We start from the raw sequence: 23,727 nt of genomic DNA on the forward strand, positions 1-23,727 counted from the left end.
TCCGTTCTTTACAGCATATGCGATCCTCTTCGTATTATACTTCCGTATGTCAGCTGTCTTACGCTTATTGATTAACTTCGTAAGCTCCGCTAGTTCTTACTTGAAGCACTGCATGAGCGGCGTGGAGACGTGATTGTTCCTCTTAAACAGCGCGCCTGCGCAAGTGCTTGCAGTTCCGCAATCTCAGACTCACTCACTGGAAGAACGCATATGAGCTCTCAGCAACCGCGAGGACGTCTACTACCGCTAAACGACAATTTCGCCGCTGTCGCTGGTGCGGTGCTTGAAGCCTTCAGATAATTAAGCATTTCATTTTTGCAGAGTGCATTATCACTATCAATAATACACTGTATTTCTACGGAACACCACTTAAGCTGAACGTGGAAATTCAACCCGGGAGAGGAGAAGTTGTGCTACTGCGAACTTTAGTGGCGCTGTTAACTTCCACGCATCGGGCATTTTGTTTTTGCACATTGTTGCCAGACTCCGCCACGATCTTGGAGTTGCCAATACTCACGCGTAGACCGGGGGGTACATCCGCATTGTTTCTTGGATAACACAGTGCATGTAGGTGAGCTTCTGAATGGTGTTATACGTGATCGGCTCCTGAAAGCAAGATGCAAGTAACGCCTCGTTTTAATAGACGAGAATCATAAATCACATTACTAATTGCATATAAGTATAATCACACCAAAACATGAAACCCTTGCTACGTTTTTTTTTCACCAAATTACATAATGCCCAAAAGTTCCTGGTTGACTGATTGCTTCGAAAAAGGATCCGGATGTGCACAATCCTGCTGACTGAACCCTGAATTGAACTTGGTATAGTGTAGGGAACAGATTTGGGCGACTTGTTAATGTTGCAGAGAATCTTTCAAGGGGTGGCTCCAGAAGGATTTTGCTCTAAGAAGGATTCGTCCTTTTAGATCTTGAGAATTCTTCCCCCGTGTAGGGCCCAGTTAATAACATTAACATTTTTGTTGACTATTATCAAAATTGTGGGGTCTCTTTTATCATCCGGAATTATTCTAAAAACAATCCATGGTAATCGCAAATGAGAAATTTTGGCGTGCCTTAGAAAAACCTGGTCTATGAGACGCGGTACTAAAGTGCTCCGGATAATTTTCACCACTTGGAAACCTCGCCGAAATCTGGACACACAGGTGTTTTCGCTTTTCGGCTCCATTAAAAAAATGTCTGCCGCGGCCGGGGTCAATCGTGCGTACTTGGGTTCAGCAGCGCAACGTATTAGCGAGTCAGCTACAGCGGCGAGTCCTCTGCTGTTTTTTTGAAAAAAAACCCCCAATAAATTCGCTTGATTGTACCAAAAGTCGCTTTGCCTAACGCTGATTGTTTTAGTCGTTTATTTTACATCTGCTAATGCCTAAAACGTGTGCATCTCTCTGCCACACAGTCATTGCACGCGGTGGAGGTAACGGGTGAACGACTCACGTCAGGTCCCAGGACGGCAAACAGCTCTTCTCTCACTCTCTCCTGAACTGCCGGGTAGTGGCTCAGAAAGTGCGTCATCAAAGCCATTGTGTTGCCCGTTGTCTCAAACCTGCTCCCCCAATGTTCCAAAAACAAAAGGAATAAATGAAAGTAGTCATCAAGCAAAAATAACAATTGCCGAAATACCGAAACCGAGGTTTTGAATGCACATTTAAGAAAGTTGTAACCATATTTTAACTTTTTATTAGGTTAATATTCAGGGACTTTATGTACAATTCCGAGTAAACAATTTCATTTATTTATTTATTTATTATACCTTACAGGCCCACTGAAGAGCATTGAGTAAGGGGGGTTACATTTTTGAAAGAACACAAAAAAAATAGTGGGGAAAAAGAAGAAAAGACAAGTACACAATATAGAGTTTGGGTAATCGGCTTACAGACGTAAATGAAACACGTCATACACGTTTCTAACAGACAATTATCACAAACGCACAGGGTTTTTGTGGAATAAAAAACATCACAAAAACACAAATACAAAGGGGGAAACACCCATAAACAGTAACAATATTATTCTAGCAATTCATCATTACACAATTACTAGAAAAATGTCGGTGCAGATTATCGCTAAAGCCATCCTGACTAAGTATGGATGCAATTTGGTCAGGAAGATCATTCCAGTGCATGATTGCTCGAGGCAATGCAGATGAATTGAAAGCAAGCGTCTTGCCAAAAATTCGCGTGAAACTATGACTATTATGAAGGCGGCGTGACGTACGTACTGGGGCGTTAAGAGGAAGTGGGTTAGGTGTGACGCGAACTATGTATTTATGAAAAAGGCATAATAGCGCGATAGTGCGACGGGTATCTAGCGGCTGAAGTGATAACTCTTGTTTGATTTGGGTAACGCTAAGATGACGGTCGTACTTGCGTGTAATAAATCTGGCGGCTCTGTTTTGAATAGATTCCAGCTGGACGATTAGGTAGTTTTGGTGAGGGGACCAGATCGCCGACGCGAATTCTAGCTGCGAACGAATAAAGGTTAGATACGCATGTTTGCGGACAAGGGCTGGTGCGCATCGTAAATTTCGTCGCAGATAACCGAGCGATTTAGAAGCCTTTGCGCAGATGGCGGAAATGTGGGTACTCCAAGAGAGATTAGGTGTTAGTTGAACACCAAGATATTTATAGGAAGCGGCTTGCGAAACTGCACTGTGGTTGATGGAATAAAGAAAATCTGAATTATCGTGTTTCCGACTAAAAGACATTACTTTGCATTTACTCAAATTAAGTGACATTTGCCATGTATTACACCACTTGTAGATTATGTTTAAGTCATTTTGTAAGGAAAGGTGGTCGTTAACGCTAGTGATCGTACGATATATAATACAATCGTCAGCAAAGAGTCGTATCCGTGGTGAGATGTTGAGGGGCAAGTCATTTATGTAGATCAGGAACAGTAACGGGCCCAGGACGCTCCCCTGGGGGACTCCAGAAGTGACATCAGCGAGGTGTGAAGAAAAGTTGTTGACCACGGTAAATTGTTGGCGCATAGACAGAAAGTTCCGAATCCATGATAAAGTTAAAGAATCCAGGCAAAGGGCTGATAGTTTTGTAATGAGGCGGGAATGAGCAACACGGTCGAACGCTTTTGAAAAATCAAGGAAAATGCAGTCTGTTTGTTGGTTGGCATTCATGTTAGAGTGTAGGTCGGTTGTAAATTCCAGCAGTTGTGTATCACATGACAGGCCTTTTCTGAAACCATGCTGATGGACGAAAAAAAAGTTGTTGGATTCGAGGTGTTTATACACGTTAGATGCAATAATGTGCTCAAGTAGTTTACAGCATATGCACGTCAAAGAAATCGGGCGATAATTTTCGGGTGCATGTTTGTTATTGGATTTGAAAATGGGAACAACCTTGGCGATTTTCCAGTCGGCAGGTAACAGACCTGATGTCAATGATTTACTGAAAATATGGAACAGAATTTGACTAGAGATGTGCACAGTGTTCTTTATATTTTTGAATTGATGTTATCGACACCAGATGAAGTGGAAACTTTAAGACTGCCAATTAGTGAAGCGATGCCTTCAGGAGTAATATTAATTGGCTGCATATATCTGTAATCGTATTCGGGAACCATGGGTATGGTGGAATGATCTTCCTGGGTGAATACCGATGAGAAGAAATGGTTGAATGCATGCGTACACGCATGTTCCTGAAGGGGAACACCGTTGTCACCATGTATTACAATGTCATTATTAGAACGATTGTTTGAAATTGTCTTCCAAAACTTTCTGGGGTTATTTTTTAACAGCGAAGGTAAATCCTCAGAAAAGTATTTTTGTTTGGCACTGTGTACTGCAGAGTTAAAAGTTCTCAGAAATTCCTTATATTTGGCCCATGACGACGCACTGGAAGTAGATTTAGCACTCTTATACAATCGTTTCTTTTTGTTTCGCATGTTTCTGAGTTGTCTGTTGAACCACGGATTAGATTGATCATTTTTTATTGTTATTAAAGGCACGTGTTTCAGGCTGAAAGTGCGCTCTGTCTTGACCCTTTATATGTAACGGTGCGACCTCGTAACGCCCGGTATGACCGCCCGGTTGTAATAGCACCCGTCGGCATAAAACAAGTTGCCAGCACGAGCGGCAACGACACGCGTTAAAGAGCGACAGGGTACCAATGACGATGCACACGTGCGAATTCGCACTGATACAGCAATTCATAGCCAGAAATCCTGTAAAAACTATTTTAGCCGCATTATTTTTGGTTGCCTATTTGGTGGCTGATATCTGAATGGGACTGCGAGATAATGGAAAACATCTAAAAACATTTTCCCCCTTTTTAACCTGTTAGGTGTGTAATTAAAGAAAAACAGCCATTGTGAGCTACGCGTCATGATAGGAATGACTGCAGAAATTTTGAGTCGTTACGTCCAGGGTTTACCACTCCGTCGATTTCGCATGTTAGGCTTTTGGACTCCGTTAGGGACGTTATTGCAAAAAGTCCCGCTCTCCCTTTAATGAGATACTTACGGCGAAATCCTTAAGTTTCTTTTTGTGCAATTGTGCAGGTAACACTTTTCAGCAAAAACCCATTTGATGTAACAACGACTCCAAGATACGTTGATGAATGGTAAAAACACGCAATTTGCCCCTAAAACCAGATGCGCCCGCCCGTTTCCCAGGGGCCGGTTGGGACAAAGCCGTGCAGCTACTATATATATTAGCAAACACGCGATTGGTATATTAACTGGCCTGCATGACAACCAGAAATTGGCGAAAAGAAGTTCTCTCTTTTAAACTCCCTTTCAGCTTCATATTCAGCTCCAGTCAGCCCAACCTTATCTGCTTGAAATATCCATCGTTATCAGCAAGTATACACACCCTACGCCATGATTAGAATGCACCCCAAAAAGTTCACGTCTCTGGGGCCAGCAGTATCGGCTGGGCCTTGATGAATTAGACAGTTGGTCGGGCGGTCGTACAGGCATTTCTGTTTATTAATATAGATATCTTCGCTCACCCAGCCACGAAGATTAAGAAGGCATTCTGCGTGATGTCATCGTCGTCCATGGGAGCCTTCTTGGAAGCGGGAAGATTGCAGGTACAGTTTTCTGCATTAGACATTTGCCATACGGCAAGAACACTATACCAAAAAATAAAATAAAATGTGAACACTGACTCTGAAGCAATATTTAACTAGTTTCTGGGTATGAAATGCACAGTTTCGCTTAGAATGTTTATAAGGCTGACCGCGTAATAGAAAGGCTTCCGAAAAATGTAGACGCCATACACAGTTTATTGGCACTGTAATAATTGTACACATTCCTGCCAGGGCGTAATTTTTTTCAGCATAGCTCGTATAAAAAATGGCTCAGGTTTAACACTTCCAAACACCCTTATCATGAGCAAAGACAAAGGCTACGCTCGAAGTGTATCTGTGGTGTGTCAGGGGCGCCATCCTGCGGAGCGCACGCGCACTGGGTGCGCCTCTGTGTGGAGAGCGTTTGATAAATGTCGTTCTTACGACACACGTGATTGAAGCTAGCCAATCCCGCGTGTACGCGTGTCTCTGTGGGTCATCGGGAATAAATGGCCGCTTGTCGGCTCAGTCGTTGTTCGGGCTCCAGCGGGACAGGACTCGTACTCCCAGCTCGTGCCGCGGACTGTGCCGGCACCCGTAGCGTCTCGCTCCAGTCGCCGGGCCCTTCTCGTCGGCCACCGTCCGCGACACAGCAGTATCGTTAATGGTTGCCTTCACTTACGATATCGCAGACTGCCGTATCTCTATATCACTGGATGGTTCGATTCGGCGTTTCGCTTGCGCTGAAGGACACACACAGACAGCCTAGCCAGCGTGCCGTCGTTGTCGAGATTGAGGGACCAAGTAGTGGCAAAGCAGGTGTTAAATGCTTGCCTAGTCACGTGGTCCGCTTGCGGTGTAGCGCACGCACAGACGGATCAGGAAGCTGAGCGATCAAGCGCATGCGAAGTAGCCACTTCAGCTTGCGTAGTCACGTGGTACCCTGCCATCAAGGCAGCGTGCGAGCTAAGCGATACTAAAAACGGTGGAGCTTGCTGCGCTGGCTGCTGAAAACCCTTCGCGACGCGATGTATGACTTCAAAGCATGCAGCATAGTAGAGCTTTTTGTTCCAATCAATAAGAATTAAGTATAAAGGTTATTATCTGCTCACCATTAATTGGTCCGGTTGCCAGTTCCCGCTCGTTGTCTTCGGTGGCGGTTAGCTGGTCGGACGTGACCGAGTTGATGTCCACGCGCGTCTGCTTCGTGTCTATCATCAGCTGGAGCAAATCTTTTTGGCGGAGCTGCAAAGAGGATAGGACGGCACGCGTCACCGCACGAAATCCCTGAACGCAATGCTGCCAGAAAAATAAAATGTCGCCTTTCCTGGGTGCCCGAGTGAGGTTCAACTCGCCATTGAAGACGTTCCAGACACTTTTGGAATTCTATTATAAACCAGGTACGAGCGAACGCACTAGTGCTCGCTCTTGTTTTGCTTCTAGAGCGAATCGGGGCGCTGTCCGCATTTGTTTCTCAGGTACTGCGGTGTTTTTTTTGTCTTAAGAAGCACAAAAATCTGTCTTTAACTGCTGTGCATACGCCTTTTAGGGCGTGTTATATTTGGCTCTGGGCAACTGCACGCGTTAATGTCCACAGCCAACGACGCTGAAAATTTCATTCAATGGGAAGTTGTCGAAGTCATAATTTACGTCATTTTATCACGTGTTAAATGACAAATAATTTCTAGTTCTTGTAAATGTTATCTGCCAAGAAAATCCTCAGCCGTTCCTCTTTATGAATAAGCTTTTTAGCACGCTACATAGAGGTGGCCCAGGATTTAGGTTAAAGGTGTGAGTATATCATGAGCGTCGATGGCGGTAATCCCTCAGAAAGACTGATGCATACACACGCACACTTTCATTTTGGCTCTACTAATATTAAAATGGCGCCTATTGATAACTAATATACTGAAAATGCCTACCGAAGTGGTGAGACGTATAAGCTTGACGTCTAAGTTATGTTTTGGTATTGCAAATGCTGCTTATTATTACTAATCCACTATAGATGCATATCCATGTGATAAGACATTGAGCTTTTTGTCGAAATTATGTTTTGAATGGCGTGCGACTTTGGCGGTGACCGTGTGCTAATAGCACGCATACCGGGACGTTCGTTTTTCAACGCCTCGCGCTTCAGAAACACGTGGAGCCTCATGCGTTTTTGTTCTCGGGAACGAGAAATACATTGAAACCTAGTCATATAAGCTTCGCTTCAAAATAATGCACAAAACATTGCTGCTGTGGCATAACATTGGCGTAAAAGCGATAATATTACGATCACAATATGTCGCTTCGGTGAAAGAAAGATTTTGTCCAGGAGCTTGCGTACGATGCACCATCGCGCCAACATAGCGCAATCGGCACTATTCTATTCGACCAGCTAGCCATTCAGAATACGCTCATCTCGAAACTGGTTAAGCACGCAAAATGGTGCAAATCAGGTTTTAGAGGAGCGCTAAAGGCTGGGGTCATTCTTGCTTCAACTGAAAGATCAGAATTTGAAAAAAAGATCAGAATGTGCCTCTTTCGGCTTTTGTTCAGCGGCAAATGCTGCTTTGTTTGACTCGTTTTTCTGGGTCACAACACAGTACAACAGAGGCAGCGAAGAGGGACTTCCTCAAAAATCGTTCAAGGCATTTCTAGCAATGCCGGTGCTTCCGGCTACGAGAAGTAGAGACTACTCGAGCGTTGTCCCAGCACGGCGGCTCACGGCCAGACAGGTCCCTCTGCTGGTTCGCGAGTAATTTCAGAGTTTTGCCGCTGCTTTCCGTACACCAATAGACATGGGGCAATATAAAGGGGCAACAGTTCTTGTGTTCACTGGCGTAAGTCTTTTGACTGTACTTGTACGGCTACGCAATTAAAACATGAGCCTTAAATCGAAACTGAGAGCAGTATTACCAGCAGTTGTAGTACAAGAGCCTGCCTAATAATGCTTAAGAGCTGAATTTCGTGCCTTTGTTACAGACATCTGACCACCGGGAGAGCTCGTGTACGTTTATATTACGTTGCATGCACCTGGCTTCATGTTGCTTTCAAATAATGCACAGAGAAGGTCCTCCAATGCTGTCTGACGATTCAAAACGCTTTTGGATTTTTATGAAATACTGAGCAACTATTGTTGCCCTGAGTTGTATATTGATTCCACGGTGGTCTAGGGCAACGTTACTAGATTGGTCTAAGGTACCGATAGAGGCCAACTAGTTTTGGCACTTTAGCATCACTTAATATACTTAATATATAATTTCGTGCATCCTGGGTCTATGCCAACAGATTTCACAAATTTGTCTGTTAATGCCGTTTTTTTCGTGTACGGTGTCGGCAGATGGGGGCCATTTTTTGCTACTAGTTGATTTTCCAACGAAAACCCCCGCTTAGTGTTTGTGTCGATGCGCGTCAGTTCAGACTGTTTTAGCACGATAACTGGTGCATTTAGATCGTACGCGAATATCTTTTTTTTTTCAAAACAATAAAAAACAAGTCTGCGCCAAAAGGGGCTTTCAAAGTTTGAAAACATTTTGCTTAAGCAGAGTGAGAACTCCCTCCTGCGCCACAGCATTGTTTTGAATTTAGTCATTTTACGAGTTTCAGTGGACCTCGACTGCATTTATTTTTACGCAGCGTTCTCATTTTAAAGTTCCCGTAATTTGGGCTTGCACAAATGCGGAAGGGGGTGGAGATTTGACGTTTGCTTTCAAAGGGCTGTCGGGAAGCGGATGCCCTTACCGAAGCATCCTGCTGTCGTTGTTGCACTATTAGTTTGCACTTCTCCTGGACCACGATGAAAGGATGCTTGCCGTTGTTCTGGTACCTGAGAATCCGACTGTTGATGAACTTGAGCACAGACACGGCGCCAGGAAACGTGGCTGAGAAAAGAAACGAAGTCAGGCACGAGGTACTCATTAAAGCGACCACTCTTATTGGCCGGTTTGCGGCCTTGAAGCCAAATCAATCTACGCCCCTGTTGAAAGCACCAGTGTGCATCTCGTCTGGAAGACTGCGATGCTTAGATTTACGAAGCACGCTAATGCGTGTTTGCAAAACTTGGTTATTTACGGCATAATTTATTTGTTTAGTTTGGACAGTAAGTGCATTTATAATACCATGCCATAAAAATTTCAAAATGAGGTTGAAGAGGAATGCATGCCAGAAGCAGCACACCCATTTCTAATCAAGAACAACGCATGTGCCAGATTAAAGGTGAGATAGTAAGATAAGACATTGATCGCAATTTAGTTTATCACCTTCCAAAACACAACTATTCGTGGAGCCAGTACCGGCCGCATTGCACAGAAATATTCACTCCTTGACAGCTGCGTACATAAATTTCGCCGACCATCATTTTGTTGTTGCATTGATAAAATCGATTAAACCAAGATTGATTGTAGGGTTTAACGCGCCGACGCAACGCAGGCGATGAGGCGCGCCGTAGTGGAGGGCTCCGGATTAATTTTGACCACCTGGGGATCTTTAACGTGCGCCGAAATCTCGTACACACGGGCGTTTTTGCTTTTCGCCTCCATCAGAAAAGCGGCCGCCGCGGCCGGGAAACGAACCCGCGACCTCGTGCTCAGCAGCGCAACACCTTAGCCACTGAGCCACCGCGGCGGGTGAATAAACCAAGATTCCCTGCTACTCTACAGAGTGCACAGATTCTTCCTGTGCATGTTTCAAAATAATGTTCCGTTTTCCTAGCCTCCCATACGCCGGTCCGTACGCTGCAAAGTACACTGTATAGGTGAGTGCTGTTCTGTGCCATTGCCTTACAGGTAAACAAAATTAAGCCCAAAGTAATAATCTTTAAGTAAAGCAAACTACTACCCTAGAAATTTTTTCTGAACATAGACTAAATGATTAAAAAAGATAAAGGCACGTCATACTCTGCCAGACAGAGTAAAAAGGCACTGGAAGTGATGTCTGGTGCTGTTATACAGAACGATTTGCGCAGTCGTACAGACGTCGTCAAGACATGAGCACTGGCCTGATGCTCACTTGCTACAAATAAAATACAACGTACTTTTGAAACCGCACGAAGAAACAATCTCGAGTATACCGGTGAATGTTTCGTCACGAATTTGGGAATTATTAAAACGAAGCTTTTCTCAGCCTCACTGATGGCGAACGTTCCGTCACGAAAACGCACTGCAGGAAAGCCAATTTCACACAACGGGCTTCACAAAACGATTATGATGATAAGTGATGGCACATCATGCGCCTCAAGAAAAAGAAACGCTTCTCGTGGTCAGAATCCAACACAGGTCCCTCGCATTATCTAGCCGACGTCTATCTTACTGCGCTATTCCGACACGGCCGAAGCAGTTCGGATGTACGCAGTCGAAAAACACAACAGAAATGTCTGTCGTACAACAGACATTTCTTTTGTACAACAGGAATACCTGTTGTAGCAAACCTGTCTCTGTTGCAAGCACAGGATGGTCTCTTGCGCGACACGGATCTCTGTAGTATAACTAGAGAACATCTGTCGCACGAGACATTTCTGTTGTACAAACGACAGAATGTCTCATTCCCTTACAGGATAATCCTGTCGTATTTTTGTTGTGTTTTTTGACTGGGACAGCGAAGCTTCCTTGGTCTCCCTGATGGTGGCCGTTCCGTCACCAGAACTCTGTGAACCTCTACAGCTCCGAGAATAGCGAACGAATACTTCACGAGGAAGCTGAACATTTAAACCATCGCTGTCGTTAGACGAATGAGGCGGCATTCGTTTTCTTAACTCCTCATGTACTCGTAGAAACCTGAAGTTTCTTGAGCTACTGGTTGTTGTCCAGTAGGATGCGCTACTGAAGTGTCTATTCAGAGCCTCAAACAAGTACACTGTAGGCAACAACACCATGACATCACACTCACTTAGGAGGGCGATGATAAATGAGGCGGCGCATCCGAACATTTTCCGGCAGCAAATGAGGAATGGATGCTCGGGATGGTCCTGGAGGTTGTAGTCGATGCCCATCGCGGTCTTGCAGATGACGTCCAGCGCTAGCGCAGCGTACATCTCAGAAGCTTCACACTCGTCTCCGCTTTCCGCCTTTCGGTCGATCTTCGACACCAACTTTTCCACAGCTCCAATGACGCCCGGGGACATCTGTGGGCAGCGCAATTGCTCATAAATCAAAGATACAAAACACTGTTGTCGAAGCTTTTGTTAGATTGGACTCGCAAAACTAGCAGTTGCACAATTGAGGCTACTAACGTAATACTTATATGCATATTAGTTACGAAGTTCAATGGTTACCATTTGCGCCGTTTAGGACACGGCAGAAAAATATTTTCGTGCCTAGCCAATGCGATCAACGGGCTGTTACTCAACACTTATCATCAGCCTGTTTACCTCTAGTGCGGGACAAAGGCTCCTCCCATGGCCTTCCAACTTGATCGAAGTCAGGGCGACACCACCCCACAGCATCGTTGTTCCATAATTTTATCTGACATACCATTGTCACGCGCACCTCTTATATACACGTCCACACGTCCACACAGCAGCCCCTCTATCTTAAGTCCTTAACCCACCTTTCTATACCTTAATCTATCCTGCACTACCTAAATCTATCTTAATAGAACTTGACCCACCTTATTTTATCTTAATCGATATGAATCCATCATAATACTTCTCAATCAGTCTTAGCCTGACCGTAATCCATCTTAATCTACCTCAATTAGTCTTAATATGCCTTAATCTACGCTAAACCGGCTAACAGCTTTGTACTTTACTTCCTATGCACACATACGATAAGCCATGATAATCCAACTTATTCCGCTTTAATTCATCTTAGCACATTCTTATTATTCTTATCTCACCCTAATTCTACCATCAGAATTATTACTATTGATCACAAATCAATCTTTAGACCTCTCTGATACACGGCTGCAATGCCCTGGTTCGCTTCTGGCCTTTCTTGGTTTATTTAGGCTGTCGACGTCGGGGTAACTGGAGGTCAACCTTCCAATGACACACACAGGGCTTTCCTTTCGAAGTAATGAACATAGTCGTAGGCCCAGGTTCCCTTCCCATGGTATTGCCGCCGATACTCAGTTCTGAACAGCATTCGGACGCATTACTGCCAGCAAAGATGGTTCGGAAGCTGTGGATTGTCACGCACCATTTTAAGCTTGTTTGTGGTGAACGATGGGGTGAGGACACTCCTCACTTCCTTCCACCGCGCCGAGGTGAGTTGAATGATGCTCTTGTCGTGCGGGCTCTCGGGTCGACCGGCTTGGAACAGAAGCTAGAAGTACCGAACAGCAAAGCGCAATTACAGCGGGGCACTGGATCGAAACCTTCTCAAAAACGACGAGTATGCTGATGGGCTAACACATGAAGTATTTTTGATTTGCTTCAGCGTGCAAGAAGCTGCAACACCGTGTCCGTAAAGACAGCTGTTGAGGCGGTCATTGTCATCAAGTAAATGTGATCCCGTATTTTATATGCCAACAGATGGATCAAACAGATTGATGCAACATATGCCAACAGATTGATATATATTTTAGATGCCAACAGATCAGTGTTGTACACGTTCTTCTTGAATAGGAACGAAAGCTCGTTCCTCGTTCCTTCCCAATTTTGAAACGAGTTCCCGTTACAAGTTCCTATATTTAGCAAGGAACGCGTTTTCGAACATTGTAACGTGTCGTTACATTAACGTTTACGTTACATTAACAGTTAAAATGTGGTGTCGGATAATCCTGAGGCGAAAGGAAGTGAGCAATTTAACACTAACATCAAACTACGGATATTATACGGATATGAACACCGCCGACAGCAGATTATCTGGAGATGAAAAGAATTCGACACAGCGCTCCTAGACAAATTTTTTCACGTAGCACCGGACATATTCCAGACATTTTTAACTGCAAGTGTGGTGCTCGTCTATTAGAAGCGCAACACACATGGCGGTTTCCACTTGGGTCTTCAAAGGCGCAGTCCGGATACTGCGCTTCAGATGGTCAAATAGAAAGTTACTCACTTGCACGAACATCAATGTCTTACACAAGAAAGCGCATCGAAAGGAGAGTACACAGGCGTTTAATGAATGCTGATTCAATATTGGAGTATGAGTAAAAAAATAACGCCCAGAATAGATATTCGCAACTTAGTAGAGTCGTTTGTTTAAACTAAGCAAGAGCTGCATCTCGATGGACAGACGAACCCGTTTGTTTCGTCAACACCTCGTTGGCAATGTTGAAGAGCCGTACTACCAACGCTCTTGAAAGAACTAGCGTGTTGTACTTGAGGATACGTTGGTTCAGTCCCTCAGGCTCAGCAGACTGCGTCCGCATGCGCTCATATGCTTGTGCTAGCATACAGCCCGCGCTCTCCACGGACAGTGGTTGTTTTGTGTATATTTTGTTTTAAGGCTGTTAAAACACTCTGTGGTGCCGTTCGCATAACTTTGACCGTTGCGATTTGCTCCTTCAATTCTCGCACGCGCGAGCATCGGAGCCAGTGCGTCAACAACAGAGCTTCAGAGTGTTACTTTGCCGGATTGAGAGAGAGAGCTCTTTATTAGAAGAAAGCAGAGAGGTCTGCAGGCATGTATTCGCCTACATGCTACTCTGCGGGGATGGGGTGAAATGAATAAAGGCCCTAAAGGAATCAGGGCGAAAGAGAGGGGAAAAAAGGAATGATGATGAAATGATGATGAATAAACTTTATTGGAGACCAGGTGCTGATGTTAGGGCACCCGCCCGGTGGGAGGCTTCCTTAGTCCGGGATGCCTTGGGCTATGCTGGCCATCCGTGCCCTCTCCACCAATCGTCGCTGGTGTGGAAGGTCGGAGCTGGTCGTAGAAATCTAGTAGATCTAGGCACGTAGAAATCCAGGTGCTCTCACAGGATGACGACGCATAGTTCTACATTGTCTCTGCGACGCCAATGTCGTGTAAATAATCAAACAGTCCATATAACACTTTTCGCTGGCATGATGGAGATGATCATGGTGCAAGAAGATCTCTCAATGATAAAAGACCGTTGTTGAGGCACTCGATCTTCTTGGCGAGGTGGGTCTTTTCCTGGCGCAACTGATGGTAGAGCGTCTCAAGTCGACGTGGGATTCGCTCTGGGAGCCTCATTCTCAGGTCAGAGTCTATATGGTGCAGAAGGGGGTGATGAGTTTTGGGGAAAGACCAGAGGCGGTTTCGTTCCTCCAAGGCAAGCTGCTTCGCTAGCGCTGCAGCCTCGTGCTTTGTAAAGAAAATTTTCCTTACATTGCGCAGTTGTAGCCCTCTGCGAGCCGCCTCATCTGGCTTCTCGTTGCCCAGAATGCCACAATGTGCGGGTATTCATTGCAAGGTCACACGATCCCCCTGACGTAGGCTACATGGTGCAGGTAGGTGACTTCGCGGGATAAATGGTCGTGAAGGCTGAAGCAACTGGCGGGCCGTTTGATCTACACCTCACAGTAGTGCATCGGGCGTCTACGTTTCGTCAACCGGCCAAGCGCTGTCCTACCGCCTTGAACGTGCAACGTCATCCACGTCGGCCGAGCTTCATGCAATTAAGCAAACCCTCCGCTACATTCTTCGTCAGCCATCAGCAGAATGGGCTATATTCACGGATTCGAAGACACCGTTGCCGGATTGAGAGTTCATGGTTGCCGTTTTGCCGCAGCCTTGTCTGCTGTAACTTTATGCTACAGTTTTTAAGTTTAGCCTCCGACTTCTTGTTGTCGGAACGGAAGAACCCTGCGCACGGCAGCAACCACCAGCTTAGGGTTACCAACTCTTCAATGAAGGAAGTCGGGACGGGGGGAGGTGGTGTAGCGTAACCTAACTTAGGGAGGCAACTAAATCAGTTTTCTTTAGGCGGTATCTTCTAGACAAATTCATTCTTTCTCTATTGTTGCAGCCTTTTGAAGTGGTACTTCGTCTGGCTACATACTGCTCGAAACACTTGCCCTTGCTGGAGAATATACTCGTAAATGTTTCGAACTTCACGTGGAAGTTTAGCTTTACCTGAAGCTCTGCATGGAGAAGTTCGCGCTAACTTTGTGTTCCTGAGCATAATGCGCCTTGTTGAGCATGCTTTGGATCACAAAAAAATCCTAACTGGGTGGTCCGGAACAAATCCGGGCAATATGTCCGAGTCCCACGCTGTCCTGACAGGGACGGCGTGGGACTCGGGACATTGTACTAAAAGTCCGGACAGTCCCGATTAATCCGGGGCGGAATGGTAACCCTACGTGTGTATACGCTACTCGGCTCGCCATCGGTGCACGGCTGAAGCACTGGTCGGAACCGGTCTGTAACAATACACCACAGTCGTCGCACTGCTATGATGCGAAGGAAAGGTGGCGGAATAACTCCCAGCAAAATGCGAAAACCAATGGCCAAAGCAAACCTGGCAGTGGGCACATCACGAAACCGATGGTCCGCTGGGTGCGTGAGGAAGTTCACGGCGGGGCGTTCGAGCGCCATGTCCGTGTCGTAGGGCGATAGAACGCCTGAGGTCATATTCGGCTCGCAGCTGTCAGGGATTGTTGCTGTTGCGCATGAGATCAGATAGCTCTCGCCCCACTTTGGGCGGCAGCGGAAATATTCCAAGAATCTTAGGCGGATAACTTCACGCCTAGTTTTTACACGTGGTGAGCGCAACCCCGGCGACCCAGGTGTCCATTGACAAACAGCAGAGAAGCCTCGTACGTCCCTTCGGCTGGCACGGCTTCCTGTACTGTAGATAGCACGTGTGCGATGAAAACGGTACCGTCAAGCCTTATTCTGTTCGGCTTTCGCATTCCACTCATTCACAACATAACAGGTCACGGCAGAAGACGAATAAAAGGGGCTCTGAAGCACCTGTCTCATGCCCATCTGCAACCGATGTAGCGACAAGGCCATGCGCACCCGGTGCAGCCTGCCCGACCGTCTCTGGCCCGCTGCGTGGTTATTCTTCTGTCTTTGACCTTCGAGGAAGCACGTTATGCGGAAGGGCGGGCAAATTGGGCAGCTTATAGGAAAATACACGCAGTAGTGGCCTGTTGTTTTTGTACTAACTTCAGCGCCCTAAAGCCTTGGCATCAAAAAACAGCCAAATCCTTGCGATGGGACGTTTACAGAAGAAACGCCGTTCCCTCTGCGCTTCCTTTGTAAACGTAACGAGTTACCGTTACAGTTCCACTCACTCCTAATGGAACGGTGGCGTTCCTCCGTTCCTCCCTAAAGGAACTGGTTTCAGGAACGCCGTTCCTTGGAACGCCGTTCCGTACAACACTGCGACAGATTGACCCGCCATAGGTTAGCCAATAATTAGGGAACTGGAATTACGGAGCTGGAAGGCTGGATGTTTTTTTTTTGCAGCAAAATATCTGTAAGCGAATAATCTTTTTGTTTACACATACCAACTTGTATGGGAATGCCCCTGCCACCCAACGTCTAGTCCTTCCCATCCCCGGATCAGACGGAGTGCGAACTGAGCAGCTCGCAGCATAAATTTCAAGTACATTTGATCTCACAGTCCCGAGCAGCGGGTAGAGCTCGCAGCTTTCTATGCTGAGTACGATTCACTCACCTTTTTGTTTTTATCTTTATTTTTACTGGGCTGCGTAAAGTTTTACCAGAGTCCTTCGATGCTTTACTGGTCACGAAACTCCCCCGTAAGTCAATGGGAGAGCTTCATATGCTGCGTTTGTCCGTCGCGCCGTGGCGCCACCCTCTCACTGAGGTCACTCCTCGGGCGGCGTTGCGCTGACTCGAACGGCGGAGCCGCGGCGAGTTGTGTTTGTTTTGTGCGGGAAAAAAAAATGTATCGTGCATATCGCGCTCTTGCGATGCGACTTAAGTAGTACAACGACGATGCCGAACATGTGTTGCGTCCCGGGATGTCGTTCCTTGTACAACGATACCACAGAAAATGTTTCCTTGTTCTGTTGACCGAGCGATGGGCAGCTGTGTGATAAATGGAGGGGCGTCATTCCAAGGCAAGCAACGGGAGATTTCAGCTTCGATTATAAGTGTGCCGCAGTGTGGAAATGCACTGTGTGTGAGAATGGAAAAAGCAATGTACCCTTTTGAGAGCATCGTGGACCTAGAATTGTACAAGGCTATCTTAAATCCTGATTTTAAGTGCGAATGCACTTTATAAGCGACCCCAAACCATCCACCGCCGGCGGCGGCGGCGGCGGCGTCGGCGTCCGCAGTGCTCCTCTATATTTAAAAAAGAAACAGCATCCGGCGCCAGGTTTCGATCCGAGGACTTTGCGGCCGCAGCGCGACGCTCTACCGACCAAGCCACGGACGCGACGCTGATATCAGTGTTAGTGACGCGCCTTATATCTTTAAAGCATTCAAACTACGTCGTCAGCGGCGTGCGTTGGCGACTCAGCGGCGTTATAGCGGCTTGATAACTGCGTGGTGTACACGTGATACTACAAACCCGATGGAAGAGATGGAAGAGAAGGCGGCGAGGCGGTGGGCTGCGGGGGCCGAGCGCAAGCGCCGCAAGCGGGCCGACAACCGTGCATTCGCACTTTCACATTCTCCCCCTCGGGGAAATGCGGGGGAATTTTTTTGCCATATCAGTCAGTTTGTAGCGGTGCTTCATTACCTGTTTGCAAACTTGTATTACCTTGCGCTCAGGCTCGCGTGTAAAAAAAGCTTTGGGACGTCTTTGTGCTTTTAATTTTCATATTTCCGCGAATTATCCCTTAGGGTTCGTTTTGTTTGTTTTGTAATCGCGCGTGGCCGATTCCGGTTTCTTATCTGGCGTTTCAACCGGAGCGCCCGTTTTCTCTTTTTGTCGTACGTCCCGTCGGGCAATACAGTCAAACCCGGCTATAACGAACCCGGATAGAGCGAATTATGCTATATATCGAACAAAAATAATTCAGTTACGGAAATACATGGGAAACATATTCCTTATAAGGAAGTTCACATCCGATATATCGAACTCTGGGCGCCTAGAATGGCCGCCAAAATGCATGATCTCGGAGCGGCGATTGAGATGTGGATTGGCCGCGACTGAGACATTGTGCCTCGCACGGAGCGACGTGACGCCCAATACTTTCTGGAACTGTTTCCGATGCGCGGGACTCGCGACGGAACTCGCCCAGTCAGTGAGTGCGGACCAAAACAGCAGCATCGGTGAACTGTGGGAAGCGCTCGCCAACGTTCCCGATGATGTCGCTAGTGAAATCCGTCCGACGCTTATAATGAAGCGCTTTCGGCCGTCCATGTGCTCCGCCAATGCTTCTTAGATTTTTGAGGAGACGGACTCGAACTGGTGCAAACAATGTTTCGTGTAGAGAATGCCGCTAAAACGAAAGTGAAAACAAAAATCACCGTTTTTTTTTGCAACGTGGACAGTTAACGCGGAAAGTAGCTTTGATAATAAATGGGTTATTTTGGTCTGGTAATGGCTACTCTACTGTGTTCGTTTCTGCATACGCGGATGGCGGAGTTGGGGAGGGGGCGGTGGGCTCCCGCGAATTGCGAACTCGTAACGATAAGCTCGTTATAGGCGGGTTCGGCTATATCGAACTATTGGATATATCGAACTAATCGCGGTGCATATTGCAGTTCGCTATAAACGGGTTTGACTGTATTGTTTGATATGGAAAGGGTGCCACCTTGTCGGTAACTTAATTTTTTGTTTCTTCGACACTGTTCTCGATCCTGTTTCCATGGATCTGAAATTAATTTTCTTATCTGGCTTTTCAACCGGAGCGCCCGTTTTCTCTTTTTGTCGTACGTCCCGTCGGGAAATATTGTTTGATATGGAAAGGGTGCCACCTTGTCGCTAACTTGATTTTTAAGTGCGAATGCACTCTTAAGCGAGCCTGAATCGTCCGCCACCGTAGTCCGCATAGCAACAGCTGCGGGTGCGCGCGCTCCTCGTCTTCCTTAGCAACGGGGGGAGATGGGCGCGCGCTGCCTGGCCGCTGACATGGCACATACCCACGTGGGGGATTGGCCAGGAATCGGGCGTGAGAAGCGCTAATGCACCCGCTTAAAGGAGTACTGACACGAAATTTCAAAGCTGAGATCCGCTCTAGCAATCAAGTACAACGACAACACAAATAGGTGTCTGTGAATAAATGCATCTTTCTTTCTTTGTAGTTGTCTGTGTGTGTGTGATCTCTCTTTCGCGAACATTACCGAACCGCGCAAATTCAACTCGTGCATTCGCACTTTCGCATTCTTCCCCTCGGGGAAATGCGGGGAATTTTTGTTTCTTCGACACTGTTCTCGATCATGTTTCCATGGATCTGAAATTAATAACGTACCAAGAGTAATGCATGCATAGCAAACGCCGCGCAACTGACTTTCGAGGTTCATCTGTTCACGTCACACTGCGGACTGCTTCTTAGACGTTTGTGTTTCATTCTAGTCTTTTGTAGTGCAGGAGATCCCTAGGTCACTGCGTTCAGAGAAGCTTTGCGTCGTTCTTGGCTACGTGGCAATATTCCGTTTCCTCCGTGTGCTGCACATCGCAGCGAGAAAAAATAAATTTTTGTGCGCTGGACCACGCTCTTTTGTCTCCCTTCGTAACATTGAAATTTTTTGTTGCGTGTGATAAAATCAGTTTCATTGTTCTTTTTTTGCTTCCTGTTTTTGCAAGGATTGCAAAGCGTGGAAGCAGAAAGACACATGGTGCAACATATATCTCTTCGTGTTTTGATCCTTCGTGTTTCTGCAGCGTTTTTAGATATTCTCAAGTATGTGCCCACTCATCGAAACGACAGCACTATTGGGCTATCTCTTTTAGCGTTCTGTGCATTCCAGAGCAATCAACGGATTCATTAAGCGTAGTCTGAACGACGCGTACTTGGTTTCTTTCAGTTTTTGATTGTATTATCGATAGGGCCGCAGCAGTCTGTGACTACACAGCTACCGTGTGTGTAGTATTTACAACTTTGCTTTAAGAAAAGAAGCAATATAGATTTAAAAATCCGTAAACACGACGGCGCAGCGCTTTTGCCAGAACACACAGAAGCCGTTGCCGTTCGCGGCCGAAGTCTACGGTAACTTTCTTCGAAAAATAAGACCCCATTGAAGGCAGGTGATAAACACAATAACTGGACTATTCATCGCTAACTACTACGAAAAAAAAACACACCTAATCAGCGCGAAGACACCAAAAGCAGCAAGCGTTTGCACGCCAAGAGCTGGCCAATACGCCGCACGCGCGGCGGCTGGATGACCTTCGTGCGGCGGTGGCGCCTCTAGTGGCGCGCGCGGTCCCTATATGAAGCGAGCGCCGAAGTTTCGTGACCAGTAAAGCATTGAAGGACTCTGGTTTTACCCATTCACTCTACAAGACCTAACTCCCTGGTGCTAAACGGCGTCGCCTATTCAAGCATCAGATTCATTCATTGATGCCTCAGGCTAGTTATGTCCACTTCTAGATGAGGATGTCCTCGGAATGGTAGATTTGAGCAGGATAATACACATCGGGGCTAAAGTGTGATCCCGTGAGCGTCTCAGAAAATATAGCATCACAATACTAGACTTCTAGAAAGAATCGGAGGATTACTTATTGCGAATCGGCATGGTTGCTTTTGATAAAAAATGTCAAGATTCTGGCTTCCAAGTGGGAATTACCAACGTTTCGGTTCTTCCACGTGTGCCCTGGTAACATTCAAAGTAAATGAGAAAGTGGTTGTCTTAAGTATACGGCCCACGGCGGTGCCAAAGCGCGTCGCGTTAACTGCAGGCAGATTTATGGCGTAGCCACTAAGTGTGTGCTCCACCGTCTGTTTGAGGAGCTGTCTCTGACAAAAGGGTGAGGTTGGATATTTTTCCGTCGCTATCACAAGCATACGTTTCCAGTCGACTGTCAGTGAAGCGGCACCGCAGTCCTCAAATGGGGTATCAGAGCTTCATGAGTCGCGATCAGGGGGAAAAGGTCCAGCTTTACTTTCGTTGTGATCGAAGCTTCCGTTGCAAAATTCGAAACTAACGTTATTGTCGGCAATGCGGCTACTATTTTGTGAGCAATTTTTCTTTTTGCCTCACAACAAACGCAACGATGACGTATATAACCTAAGCATTGTAAAGAATACAAACGAGAATTCACTTTTCGCTGAAACCATGGTTATTCGAAAGGTACCCTAGTCTTGAATTGTAGGTGCTGAAATTATATGCATTATTATTTAAATATCTCCTTCATTTCGCGTGATCACATTGTAGTCTCACGCGCGAACCAAAATTTATTGCGACAAAAGTAGTTGATCACCAGCAACAAGAAGGTTCAAAAGGTTGAATTTCACAAAAGCAAGTTGGAACCCTTAGACAATGTAGGAAAGCAATTTATGTTGACACCTTTTTCTGACAAAAACGCGCACGGATTTGTTATTATTTCACCCATTTTATGTGCAACGTCAATGACACTGTTCAGTGCATCCACTTCGCTAAGCTATGCTGTGCGGCCTCGATATTATACCTAAAGATGAATCTACGGGAAAGTAGTGGGTAGGCATGGGTAGGGGGAACCTCCCTCCTTCCCTCCCAAATGCTCTCGAATGTAGAGGTACCATACGGAGAGTGCCTGCTATTATCCTTCTTACTAGGCTGCAAGGAATGCACCTCAATACCCCCTCCTGCAAATAAATCAAACTAAATCCGACACTGGCGACGCCACATCACTATTATTCACAAGGAAATACAAAAATTTTGGCGCCGCCATCGCTGTGTTATCACCAACCTCTGGTTTTTCATTGTTACGCCTTGCTGACTTTTTACCCACCCAAAACATTGTAGCCAGCACCATTATCTATCACGTTGAAGAATGGTTAGAGAACCAAATCAATTCAGGAAGAGCTCGCTCCTTTAGGGGGGGGGGGGGGGGGCACTACCGGAAAGGCCGCATTTAAAGGTGTTGGTTTGGCCTGCACGTTGTCCATAAAATTAATGAATTGGTGTACAGGCGGCCATTTATAAGGACGCAAACGCCGCGAAAATATTTTGCAGAAAAAAAGCGATGACGTCACGCTATTGCTGCTGCATCTTCCGAGTGCTGTAACACTACAAACTTTCTCTATTCCTGTCCTTCTTTTCACTTGGGTGTTATGAGTACAAAAGTGAATATTTAATTATCCAGGCTACATGTTTGAATGTTGACGCGGAAAATGATAAAGGTATTTGTTTTTGTCGATCGGTCTGTTTAGGCGCTGGGGCTGCGAGTCACATTTTCGACCAAACAGAACCGTGCAGAATGTACTTGTTTAGATCCGCTTAAATGATGCACCAAGCCGTAGCAAACTTAGGAACTTGCAACATGCGGTAAGGTTCTCAAGTCTCTTCACATAACGTCACCTTACCATTAGATAAGTTATATGCGCTGTTCGATGAGTTCAGTACAAGGCAAAACAAAACGACTTTAGATGCTAATGCGGGAAATTGTGCAGCGTCAACTTTACCAAAAAAATTATGTGTGAACTCAATCACCCCAAGCTTACCTGGCGGTTCTCATCTCCTATGACCATCACGTAGAAGACTAAGTTACTCCTGTGTGAGTGCGTCCTTTCATAGACAAAGAGTTCACACACATATGACTGCAGTTGTATAAAGCACTCACCGCCCTGTCGGTGAAATCTTGGAAGTCCTTAATCTGAATTTGCCTAAGCAGATCAAGATCCGCCACCAAAAGGACAGGGCGATAGCCGTCGAAATATCTGCAACAAGAAGAACACCGCATGAGTCCCCAACCTCGTGTTAGCGTTTGAGTGCTCCAAGACTGTATATCAATATTTTGAAGCATCGGCACGTGATAGTTTGTAAAAGAGGATACGCTTTCGACTTCGGCTTTGTATTACCAAAACATATTGTTCGTAGCGGGACAGGATATTGCATTTATTGCTAGCGAAAGCCTTTTGATATACTGACGAATATGGGACTACCCGTTTCGCGGAATCCCCGACGGGGTAGTAAGTTTCTGCGGAGGAAAAAAATTGGCATTGACCTGAAATGTAGCCGCACTGATAGAAAGGAAAGCTATACAGCTTCCTCAGAAACCTTTCAGCAAAAAAAGAAAATCCTGGAGCAGGATAAATTATTTTTTGAACCGGGAAGTCTCAGCGAACGCTGAATAGCTTCTCCTTCTAGCCATACGGCTGCATCTCAGGTGGATAGCAAATTTTCCGTGACATTGGTAACAAACATTTCATTTTTTACCTACTTCTGAGCAGCGGTTATTACGCTTTTGTAGACTTAATATGATTGTATGTGCAGTCTACCCCTTTAGGTAACATTAATTTACCGTGCACTAAATAAGCAAGCAAGGCAGTCACATATGCACTCTTACAGGCCAGGCTTACGTACCGAGAATGTAACATGAAAATCCTGCAAATGAAGGACACATGACCAAATAACGACGAAGAAGACCGCAGAGGTTCATACCCAACAAAGTCGCCGTACTTGTCAATCCACTCACGGTAACACTTCACTGGGGACTGTTGAAAGATAAAATAAATACATGTCAATTAAACAGGAGGATCAAACGTTACCAAACCATAAGCGAAAGAGAAAAATGCAATATGCTCCCACTGAGGAATGAAATATTTCCGCATGCCAGCTCAACTGCGTCGCTGCAACTTTCGGCGTAGGGAGAATACTTTTTATAATGATTTGGACTGTCGTACGCTACATTAGGGTCGTGGGATATGCAGGTAGTGCAAATGATGAGTGCGCTGCCTGTTTTTGTCTTGCTCTTATGGCGATGAAGTGCTTCGCATG

The 23,727-nt window shown here is 46.0% G+C and overlaps 1 protein-coding gene across 1 annotated transcript in view; it reads right to left on the reverse strand.

The window, feature by feature from the left end:
* The window catches only part of LOC144173627 (thromboxane-A synthase-like), a 51,233-nt gene that overhangs the window by 9,083 nt on the left and 18,423 nt on the right, over window positions 1–23,727 (reverse strand). The window contains exons 4-12 of the mRNA XM_077701970.1: window positions 23,392–23,444; window positions 22,571–22,667; window positions 12,163–12,288; window positions 10,913–11,147; window positions 8,771–8,910; window positions 6,157–6,289; window positions 4,985–5,075; window positions 1,455–1,563; window positions 518–606 (exon numbers count right to left, since the gene is read on the reverse strand). Coding sequence (XP_077558096.1) covers window positions 518–606; window positions 1,455–1,563; window positions 4,985–5,075; window positions 6,157–6,289; window positions 8,771–8,910; window positions 10,913–11,147; window positions 12,163–12,288; window positions 22,571–22,667; window positions 23,392–23,444 — 1,073 coding nt within the window. The remainder of the gene's footprint in view (window positions 1–517; window positions 607–1,454; window positions 1,564–4,984; window positions 5,076–6,156; window positions 6,290–8,770; window positions 8,911–10,912; window positions 11,148–12,162; window positions 12,289–22,570; window positions 22,668–23,391; window positions 23,445–23,727) is intronic.

Source organism: Haemaphysalis longicornis, unplaced genomic scaffold, assembly GCF_048455015.1.
Source record: "Haemaphysalis longicornis isolate Haplotype H1 unplaced genomic scaffold, Haemaphysalis longicornis Haplotype H1 scaffold_3, whole genome shotgun sequence".
In the NCBI taxonomy this organism is placed as follows: Eukaryota; Metazoa; Arthropoda; class Arachnida; order Ixodida; family Ixodidae; genus Haemaphysalis; species Haemaphysalis longicornis.